Genomic DNA, 12192 nt, shown 5'->3' with positions numbered 1-12192 from the left:
TACTATTTCAGCCTTCCTTCTATATTGTGTACTAGACATTGTTTCCTGGTGAGCACAGACGTGTGCTCCAGTGCATAAGACATATATATATATATATATATATATATATATATATATATATATATACAGTGGTGTATCCTGGTTTTGTGCTGCCCTAGGCAGGACAAAACTCAGGCGCCCCCCTCCCGCCCACGTCACCCCCACCCAACCCTCCCCCCCCCGCCCGCGCCACCCCCACCCATCCCTCCCCCCGCCCGCGCCACCCCCACCCAACCCTTCCCCCGTCCCGCCTTCTAAATACACACACACACATTCACTGACAAATACGCACACACTCACTAGCAGATACACACACACTAACATACACACACACACTAACACACACACTAACACACACACTAACACACACACTAACACACACACTAACACACACACTAACACACACTAACACACACACTAACACACACACTAACACACACACTAACACACACACTAACACACACACTAACACACACACTAACACACACACTAACACACACACTAACACACACACTAACACACACACTAACACACACACTAACACACACACTAACACACACACTAACACACACACACACACACACTGACATACGCACACACTGACATACGCACACACTAAAACACACACTAACAGACACACACTTACAGACACACACTTACAGACACATACACACACACACTAACAGACACACACATACACACACACACTAACAGACACACACATACACACACACACTAACAGACACACACATACACACACACACTAACAGACATACACACACACACTAACAGACATACACACACACACTAACAGACATACACACACACACTAACAGACACACACAGACACACACACTAACAGACATACACACACACTAACACACACTGACATATACACACACACACTAACAGACACACACAGACCCACACAATAACAGACATACCCACACAATAACAGACATACACACACACACTAACAGACATACACACACACACTAACAGACATACACACACACACTAACAGACATACACACACACACTAACAGACACACACACACACACTAACAGACACACACACACACACTAACAGACACACACACACACACTAACAGACACACACACACACACACTAACAGACACACACACACAGACACACTAACAGACATACACACACACTAACAGACATACACACACACTAACAGACATACAAACACACTAACAGACATACAAACACACTAACAGACATACAAACACACTAACAGACATACAAACACACTAACAGACATACAAACACACTAACAGACATACAAACACACTAACAGACATACAAACACACTAACAGACATACAAACACAAACACACTAACAGACATACAAACACACTCACTCACTCACATATTTAATACATAATTTTTTTTTACATTTAACCCCCCCAGCCTCCTTACCTTTGGGAATGCTGGGGGGGGGGGGTATCTGTCTCCCTGGTGGTCCAGTGGCTGCTGGGCAGTGCGGGTAGGTGGGCGGCCGGCGAGGGAGCACTTCCTCTGAGCGGTCTGCTCAGCTCCCTCGCGCGCCGCAGAGTGAGGCTGGGAGGCGGAGCCGGAATATGACGTCATATTCCGGCTCCCAGCCTCACTCTGCGGCGCGCGAGGGAGCTGAGCAGACCGCTCAGAGGAAGTGCTCCCTCGCCGGCCGCCCACCTACCCGCACTGCCCAGCAGCCCGCCGGCCGCCCAGCATGCCTTGTTAGCCGAAAGGCTAACAAGGCATTTGCCCTGGGCATTTGGGGGCGGCTTTTTTTGCCGCCCCCTGAAAAATGCCGCCCAAGGCAAATGCCTTGTTTGCCTCGCGGCTAATACGCCCCTGTATGTATATATATATATATATATATATATATATATATATATATATATATATATATATATATATATATATATATATATAGTGCAACTTAGCATTTTTTTATTATAAGCCATCAAGCCATGTTTTTCATTTACTATAGTTGTTATTTATTTTCATCTTAGGTTTCCACTATTTATTTAGTTTGTGTGTTCACACTCTGGGTGATTGCTATTTTTTTTTGCAATTTTTAATATCTAACAATATATAATAAATAATGTTTTGGTTTAATCTGAGAGCTCCCCGCAGGCTTATCTTAAATCCTCGTCCATCCACTCCCTACAAATACAAAATGGGCAAAACACATCGCTCATCACGCGCTGGTAAGCCCGCAGACACAACCAAGGGCACCCCGGCGTCCACATTGCACAAATACCTGAAAACCCCGGCGGACCTGGCTTCACAGGCCTCGACGGATTCCGGGACCTCGTGGGCCTCGCACCCTCATTCCCCAACCGCAGAACCCTGCACGGACACCACCGACACCAACCCCCACCCAGAGCATACACCGGACTGGGTGACTTTAATCCGGGCACTACCAACCAAGGCAGACCTCAAGGAGGCGAACTCTGAGCTCCGAAACTCCATCACGGCAGAGCTCCACTCCCTCCGAGAAGAACTACAGGGCCTGCACCAAAAGGTATCCCAGCTGGAAGCGGATAGTGACCATCTGACTGCCACACAAAACGCCACTACAAATACCCTGAAGGTACATGAGGCACAACTACGCCAGATGGCCCTACACCTCGAAGACCTAGATAATAGGGGACGCAGACAAAACATCAGGGTGAGGGGGATTCCGGAAGAACTGGATCAGACTACCCCGATCCGCGTAACACTAATGGGACTATTCAACAGGCTCCTTGGAAGGCCTGAAACCACGCACATCGAATTTGTGCGGGCACACAGGGCCCTGAGACCTAGGGGCCCCCCGGAGTCCCCTCCCAGAGACACAATCTGCTGCCTAGCGAGCTACCAACTAAAGGAGGACATCCTGAGACAGGCCCGAGAATCAGACCGGGTCCTGTTGAACGGCACACCCCTACAACTGTACCCTGACCTGTCGCCAGCAACTCTGGCCTACAGAAGGACACTTAAACCCCTGACTCGTGTCCTACAATCTAACAAAATACGCTACCGATGGACTTATCCCTCAGGACTACAAGCTTCCACTCCCAACGGCTTATTTGTGGTGAGAACCCCAGAGGACCTAGCAGACCTGACTACTGAACTGCAACTACCGCCTATTCAGCTCACATGGCCAGACCCGATGACATTCTACTCCTTCCACCCAGGAACGGTCTCACAACCCCGCAGACAACGGAGAACCAGAGCCCAGACCATACGCCAATCAGGAGCAACCTCTTAAGCCGAGAGACATTTCTACCTCTGATCCTAACTGCAAGTATTTACTACGCTCCATGAACTCAGAGACTAAGACCACCCATGCACCACATACGAGACTTTTTCCTTTTGTTCCACTAGACTCCACTTGATTCATTACAACAAGTAACGGGGGGGGGTTGGGGAGGGGGGGATGGGGGGAGGGAAGCTACATGCCCTGAGGCAGCCTGGGACCCCGCTAGAGATACAATTCCGTGTGAGACAGGTAGCTCACACCCGAGTAAGTCCTAACCAGCCCACCATCACCACCCCCTAGTCCAGACGCACGACCTAAGTCGACTTTAGCGAACCCCCCCCTGGTGGAGGGGTGAGGGGGACGTCCCTGGCTGGACCGTACCGCAGAGGCGACACCGCCCTGCGAGGAACCGGTGGGGGAGCAGAGGCGGGGGCCGATGCTGGTGCGGCTCACCCAGGGCACGACCCCCCTCCTTGATAGCTATAGGGGAGTTAATTCAACACTAACACCAGAGGGTTTGCCCTGTGACAGCCGGGGTCCCCGCTAGAGATACAACTCCGTGAGAGGCAGGTAGCTCACACCCGAGCAAATCATAATCGGCCCACCATCACTACCCCCTAGCCCAGACACACGTCCTGAGACGACCTTAGCGAACCCCCCCTAGCGGAGGGGCGAGGGGGGCGTCCCTGGCTGGACCGCGCCGCGGAGGTGATACCGCCCTGCAAGGAACCGGTGGGGGAGCAGAGGCGGGGGCCGATGCTGGTGCGGTTCACCCGGGGTACGACCCCCCTCCTCGATAGCAACAGGGGAGTTAACTCAACACCAAAACCAGAGGGCGGAGGACGAGTACAGGGCCTACTTCGAACTAGGGATGGGTGCGAGACGCTAAAGAATACAAACTTGGAATCTGAACCCACCCCCGACAACCGCTAAAATCACGAATGGGGTACCCCCTCCCACCCACACCATGAGAGTCGTATACTGTCCTAACCTCCTCACAAACCAAGGGAACAGAATAGGACTTACACCCGTAGAGTAGCATGGGAAAACCGAAACCAATCCTGAGGAATGGGGAAACGGGACTTTTTCTTAGGTAGATAAACTGTTCAATATATGCTTGTTTAATAAGCTCATTTAAACTGTTATACTTGCTTAATATGTTTTTTCAACTATTATTGTTTGTTGATGCTCACTGACCTGCCCACCGGGCCACACGCCACACCAATACCAAACGCCCAAAGCAACAAACCCTACCCACTGAGGGCCTCAGGCCAATACGAGTTTAGGACGAGGATGAAACTAACAATCACTCACCCACCACACACATTTGAAGCCGTAGGGGGGCTGGAGGTTCCAGGTGAGACCCGACACACGAGAGCCAGGGGTGTGAGGGCACGGGAGGCCACACAACCCCGGGATTCCCGGGCGGGAATCACACGGAGACCCTCGGCCTCCTCCGTTTTCCCCAATAGGAAGAGAGCGCCCACAGACAGGTGGACGGGACTTGGTGGACCACTGGTGGACCCCACCACTCCTTGTCCCCCGACGCTCGACCTTTAGACAGCCAACACCGAGTGGCTGCTTGGTTCACTGTACATAGTTTCCCCGCCTAGATTCCCTTTCCCTTCCCGCCCTATACCTGTCCTCCCCCCCCCCCCGTCCCCCTCCCTCCTTCCCCTCCTCTACCGGACGACCCGACTGGCCCACGACACACACTGACCGGACCCGACACAGACAAGTACACGCATCCCACGATGACCGACGGACCACTACTGCCGTGCGACCTCACTATCCTCTCCATAAACGCCAAAGGGCTTAACAAACCGGAGAAGAGGTCAGGGGCACTGCGGGACTTTCACTCGCAGAAAGCATCTGTAGTAATGATACAGGAGACCCACTTTAGAGATGGGGACAGGCCCAAGCTGACTAACCATCACTTCCCAACAGGATACTACAGTGACTTCCACGAAGGAAAATCCAGGGGGGTGGCGATACTATTTAATAAGAAAATACCGTTTGTGGAGAAGGCAAGCATGACTGACAGGGAAGGGAGATTCCTCTTTGTAAAAGGCACAATATCCGACCACCTTTACACCTTTGCCACTTTGTACGCACCGAACTACAAACACCACCGCTACCTTAAAAGCACTCTGCGGAAGCTCCACGCTTTCACAGAGGGGGTCCTCATAATAGGGGGCGACTTAAACGTTGCCATAGACCCAACCTGGGACAGCTCCACGGGCACCTCCCACCTCCCCAGACAACACCTTAGAGCAATAACCTCCCTACTGAATAGCCACAGACTAATTGACTGCTGGAGGGCACATCACCCGGACGAACGAGACTATACATTCTACTCCCACCCCTACCGGACATACACTCGCATAGACTACTTTCTCACCACACACTACCACCTCTCCTTAATACGAGACGCAAAGATTGGAGTAGCGACTTGGTCAGACCACGCTCCAGTCCTTATCACCCTCCGATCCCCGCTCCTTAGACCCGCAATGACCAAATGGAGACTGAACGAATACCTGCTATCACGCCAAGACATGACCACACACTTTGACAGAGTTTTGACCGACTACTTTCAGGACAACGCACCAGAGGACACCTCACCGACAATTAGATGGGAAGCACACAAAAGCGTCATACGGGGACACTTCATACAAAAGGGTGCAGAACTCAAGAAACAACGGGAAGCCCAAATCACAGAACTTATAACAGACATACATCAACACGACACGCTTCACAAACAAAACCAATCCCCGGCCCTTCACACACAACTCCTACAACTGCGACGAGACCTGACCTCCCTGATCCAGTCCAAACACCATAGAGAAGCCCTTAGACATAGAGCCTTTTTCTCCCTACACGGCAATAAGAGTGGCAAGCTCTTAGCCAGGATGCTGGCGAAACGGCGCCAAATGACATACATCAATAAAATACGAGACAAACAGGGAGTGACGCGCCGCCTACCATCCGAAATCATGCAAACGATAAAGACTTACTACTCAGAACTCTACTCGCTTCCCCGACCGAAGTCGGAGATGGCGGCCGCCCACCTAAAAGACTCCATCCGACAATATCTGACGACCCATAAACTACCCGTACTAGACCAACAGGTGGCCGACCAGCTCGATGAACCCTTCTCAATTGAGGAGCTATCGAGGGCGATTAAAGGAACTAAACCTGGCAAGAGTCCGGGCCCCGACGGCCTGCCTCTTTGCTACTACAAGCACTTCGCAGACAAATTGTACCAACCTATGCTGGCCTCCTTTAACTCGATTAGAGAAGGTCACCATTTCCCCAAACAGGCGTTGACAGCACACATTACTATCATTCCAAAGGAGGGCAAGGACGCGGAGCACTGCGGGAACTACAGGCCCATCTCCCTCATCAACTGTGACATTAAGTTGATGGCGAAGATGCTCGCCGGTCGCCTGCAGCCACACATTCCCACACTAGTGCACCCCGACCAAGTCGGTTTTGTCACAGACCATGAAGCGCGAGACAATACCATTCGAACCCTTGCCCTTATGCACAACAAGACCTGCGACGCCGGAGGCCTTCTCCTTCTGTCCACGGACGCGGAGAAGGCCTTCGACAGAGTGGGATGGGAGTACCTATTCCAGATCTTGGGCCAAATAGGTCTGGGACCCCACATGCAGGACTGGATCACAGCCATGTATGATGAGCCCACGGCTCATGTCATAGTAAACGGGGCACTGACGGAAGAATTCCCGATACACAACGGCACCCGTCAGGGTTGCCCACTTTCCCCACTGCTCTTCGTCCTTGCCCTTGAACCCTTTATGATAGCCATCAGAGAACACCACGACATAACGGGCATACACACAAGAGACACACATCACAAAGTGGCCGCATACGCGGATGATCTCCTCTTTTACGTTACGAAACCGGAGATCTCTCTCCCCAACATTCTGCAATCCTTCAAGACATTCGGACACATCTCCAACCTCAAAATAAATTACTCCAAATCCCACATACTGAATGTAGACTTACCTGACAACAGAATTACCCCCATCCGCCCCAGCTTCCCATTCCAATGGGCAGAACATAAAATACGTTACCTAGGCACATGGCTAACTAGACAGAAAGAAGACATATACAGAGAAAACTTCTCCCCTATACTGAACACTTTCAAAAGGGAACTAACCGAATGGTCTCACCCACATATATCGTGGCTGGGAAGGGTTCAGGTAATTAAAATGAACCTTCTCCCACGATTACTCTACCTATTCCAGACACTCCCCATAACAATCCCTAAAAGATTCTTCACTGCCTTACGCACGCCGACTAGCGCGTATATATGGAACGGGAAAAGACCACGTCTCAAGTACCAGACCCTCACTCTGCCTAAGGAGAGGGGGGGGTTGGCCATCCCCGACTTCTATCTATATTACACGGCTGGCCACCTACGGAGGGTCCTAGACTGGACCAAGACCAACGTCCACAAACAGTGGAAAACGGTGGAAGAGACTGAGACAGCGGGGCCGGTGTCGACCCTACCATGGTGCTCCGGAGGGGGCCTGGGTCGGGGATGCTCCTCTCTGGCGCAACATACCCTACGGGTATGGCACAGAGCGTCCCGGGTACATGGCCTCACCCGACACCCCTCACCCTTGCTACCACTTATCCATGACCGAGACTTTCCACCCGGGCTGGATCCAAAGGCCTTCAGAGACCTCATACACAACCCAATCCCCAGACTACACCACATACACACACATAACGGACGGAAAACACTCACACAACTGACGGAACGCACACACCCCACATTCATGCAAACTTTTAAATACAAACAACTTTCGAACTACATTGACTCACTGCCCGGAGGACAGAACTACGCTAGGGAACCGACCACCTTCGAGGACTACTGTATCCAACCTGACCCCCTTCCCCACAGCATTTCAATCCTGTACTCACTGCTACAGAGGGAGACCCCCACAGAGACTCCAGCCTTTAAGGGAACATGGGAAACGATCCTGGGGAGGACATTTACAGAGACAGAATGGGACAAAATTTGCTATCTAACACACCACTGCTCCACCTTTTCGAAGACACAAGAGACGGCATTTAAACTATTGAGCCATTGGTACCGCACCCCACACAGATTACATGCCATAGACCCCTCACACTCCGACCTGTGTTGGAGATGTGGAGAGGCTACAGGCACCACACTACATCTATGGTGGGACTGCCGTAAGATAACACCATTTTGGAAGTCTATTCATGATATCCTGTCGAGGTTGTCAGATGCACCACCACCGCTGGACCCAGCGGCGATGCTGTTACACCACACGACAACACCTAGATCTAGGTATAAAAAATCCCTGACAATTAGGATCCTCAATGTAGCAAAGCAGATCATCCCTCAATACTGGAGACAGGACAGACCCCCACCCCTAAAAGCCTGGTTCAACCAAATGGAGGACCTCAGGGCTATAGAAGAACTCCACTCAGGAGCCACCAATACCACTGGGAAATATATGGAGACCTGGACGCACTGGATAGTAACCACTATACGGACAGACTTCACCACTCATCTGGAAACGGGAGACTCACACGACGGGACGGACTGACCCTACCACCCCACCCACCCAACCTACCACGGAGCCTCATACCCCCCCCACCTTTAGAATCCCCCCCCCCATCCCCTGCTTCCCCCCCCCCCTAACATTTCCCACATCCTCCATTAAGGCCGTAGGCAAATGCCCCGACAGCACAGAGACACGTATGATCACTGTACGACGGCTCAGGCAGCCACGCAGACACACAAAGCTCACCTACAGTGACTGAGAGATGTTTTGAACATTTGGTCACCTAACCCCCTTACCCTATGAACCGCAGATACATTCGTTTTGTATTTAAGCACCATGACAACTACTAGGGATAACCTAATATGCAGTTAAACCCAGAGGGACGTACGAATGTTTTACCAAAAACCTAACCAAGGCTCACTTTTGATAGGACCTGCGTGTCCACCACTGTCGGGGGCCTGTGTGCTCCACTTCCAACCTATATCTTATAGCACACGTTGTGCTTTGTTTGCTTAACTTAAAGAGACCTGCGAGTCTCGATTTATATATTGTTTACAACGATTGAGACCTGTGAGTCTCACATTGAATATATGAAAATGACAATAAAAATATATTTACAAAAAAAAATAATGTTTTGTTTTCAATCTCTCTAAGCCTCTTGCTGATATCTCAATACCTTCTCAGGTATCCCCAGTACCCTTTACACAGGTACACTATCTTTATGATGATTTATAGCTTTAAATGGAATTTGCCAGAGGTAAAAAAGGCTGTCTGTCCAATGATAATATAAATAAAAACACCCTCTGCTGCCCATATAATTCCAAATACTATTGAGTACTTACCGGAGGGAAGGTGGGACTGTATTCGCGATATTTCCGATGAGCTTTCTCGCTAGGACTGAAGTCAGATTCATCGCTATAGTCGGAAAAGTCTTCGCTGGAGGATGCGTGACGCTGAAACAAACAGCAACAAAAATAAATAAAATAAAAATTCATGAAACCAGAAATAGCCCATTTGCATTCATATATCAGATATTTAAGAAGGGATAAGGTGCGTCAGGGAAGGTTCCAATCAAAGATCAGGCTACCTTGTGTTTGCCCATAAGGTAAATATTCTCTCTGAATACCTTGTGTTTGGACTTCCTTTTCTTCTTTGCTCTTCGTTTCTCCTTCTCCTTCCTGCGTTTCCTTTTCATCCTGCGGTGAGCTTTCTCCTCGTCCGAGTCACTGTGGTGCTTTTCTCCCTTTTCTTGGGGAGCCTGAGGCTCTGCAGCCTCACGACCTCCATCCTCTCCACCGTCATCTTCAAGCTCGCCTTCTTCCAGTTCACCGTCCTCCCTGCACAGAGAATAAGGGGAGAGTCAGAAAAAGAAGACATTTAAAGAGAGCTTAGGCAGGGGCATTGAGCAGGTCAGACACCTGCCGAGTAATCAAGACAAAACAAAATCCAGAAAAACATGGAAAGCCAACTGATACACACACCGTGTTCTGATACACCAAAGTGTCCTGCCCTCTACATTAAGTACCACAGGCCAGGATGAACCACCACAATGTTCAGAAATCAATATCAAAGTAATAAATATGATGTCTACGAGCACTCTACGTTCAGTAAACAGTGCATGTACCAAGTAGTACACCAATTCTGCCCGAGCTGGGCCAGCACTGACTGCAGGAAGTAGAGTATTTCTGAACTAAAAATTGTATGTATCACTAAGTGTTCATGCTTAATTTAAATTATTATTATTTTATTATTTATATAGCGTTGTGCAATAGATGGACTAACAGACACGTAATTGTAACCAGACAAATAGACGCACAGGAACAGAGAGATTGAGAGCCCTGCTCAGTAAGTTTACATGTTAGAGGGAGTGGAGTATAGTGACACAGCAAGAGGGATTGAGGGCCCTGCTCAGTGAGTTTACATGTTAGAGGGAGTGGGGTATAGTGACACAGTAACAGAGGGATTGAGGGCCTGCTCAGTGAGTTTACATGTTAGAGGGAGTGGGGTATAGTGACACAGTAACAGAGGGATTGAGGGCCATGTTCAGTGAGTTTACATGTTAGAGGGAGTGGGGTTTAGTGACAGTAACATAGGGATTGAGGCCCTGCTCAGTGAGTTTACATGTTAGAGGGAGTGGGGTATAGTGACACAGTAACAGAGGGATTGAGGGCCCTGCTCAGTGAGGTTACATGCTAGAGGGAGTGGGGTATAGTGACAGTAACAGAGGGATTGAGGGCCCTGCTCAGTGAGTTTACATGCTAGAGGGAGTGGGGTATAGTGACACAGTAACAGAGGGATTGAGGACCTGCTCAGTGAGATTACATGTTAGAGGGAGTGGGGTATAGTGACACAGTAACAGAGGGATTGAGGCCCTGCTCAGTGAGATTACATGTTAGAGGGAGTGGGGTATAGTGACACAGTAACAGAGGGATTGAGGCCCTGCTCAGTGAGTTTACATGCTAGAGGGAGTGGGGTATAGTGACACAGTAACAGAGGGATTGGGGGCCCTGCTCAGTGTTGTAGTAGGTGTGAATGAGCATAGAGTAGTGGAGTGAGTGGGGTTGGGTGATGTATTGTAAGGGGAGGGAGAGAGATTAGAGATCTCTTCCATGATTGTAGAAATCTTCTCAGTGAAGGGAGTTGCAAAGTTTGAGGCGGACAGGGTGGTAGGAGGGGGGGAGCAACAGGGCGAAGGAGAGCATTAAAAGTGTGATATAGCCATTTGGGTTGGCAGGACAGTGTGGTTATGAGGGTATTGAAGTAATTTACTTTTGCAGAGGAAAGAGCCAGAGTGTAGGAGCGCAGCATAGATTTATAGTGGATGAAGTCAGGTGCAGAGTGAGACTTTCTCCAACAGCGTTCAGCAGTTCTGCAACATTTTTGCAAATATCCGGTCAGCTTGGTGTGCCAAAATTGTAAATGCGACACTTTTGTTTTTGCCCCATTTTTCATGAGCTGAACTCCAAGATCTAAGACTTTTTCTATGTACACAAAAGGCCTATTTCTCTCAAATATTGTTCACAAATCTGTCTAAATCTGCGTTAGTGAGCACTTCTCCTTTGCCGAGATAATCCATGCACCTCACAGGTGTGGCATATCGAGATGCTGATTAGACAGCATGATTATTGCACAGGTGTGGCATAGCAAGATGCTGATTAGACAGCATGATTATTGCACAGGTGTGGCATAGCAAGATGCTGATTAGACAGCATGATTATTGCACAGGTGTGGCATAGCAAGATGCTGATTAGACAGCATGATTATTGCACAGGTGTGCCTTAGGCTGGCCATAATAAAAGGCCACTCTGAAATGGGCAGTTTTATCACAC

At 49.6% G+C, this 12192-nt stretch overlaps 1 protein-coding gene across 1 annotated transcript in view; it reads right to left on the bottom strand.

Moving 5' to 3' along the window:
- The window catches only part of ZC3H4 (zinc finger CCCH-type containing 4), a 37571-nt gene that overhangs the window by 16569 nt on the left and 8810 nt on the right, over positions 1–12192 (bottom strand). The window contains exons 2-3 of the mRNA XM_063431049.1: positions 9990–10200; positions 9706–9816 (exon numbers count right to left, since the gene is read on the bottom strand). Coding sequence (XP_063287119.1) covers positions 9706–9816; positions 9990–10200 — 322 coding nt within the window. The remainder of the gene's footprint in view (positions 1–9705; positions 9817–9989; positions 10201–12192) is intronic.

Source organism: Pelobates fuscus, chromosome 9 (genome assembly GCF_036172605.1).
Source record: "Pelobates fuscus isolate aPelFus1 chromosome 9, aPelFus1.pri, whole genome shotgun sequence".
NCBI lineage: Eukaryota > Metazoa > Chordata > Amphibia > Anura > Pelobatidae > Pelobates > Pelobates fuscus.
Note: the sequence above shows the minus strand (reverse complement) of the source record. Positions and strands in the feature narration are given on the sequence as shown.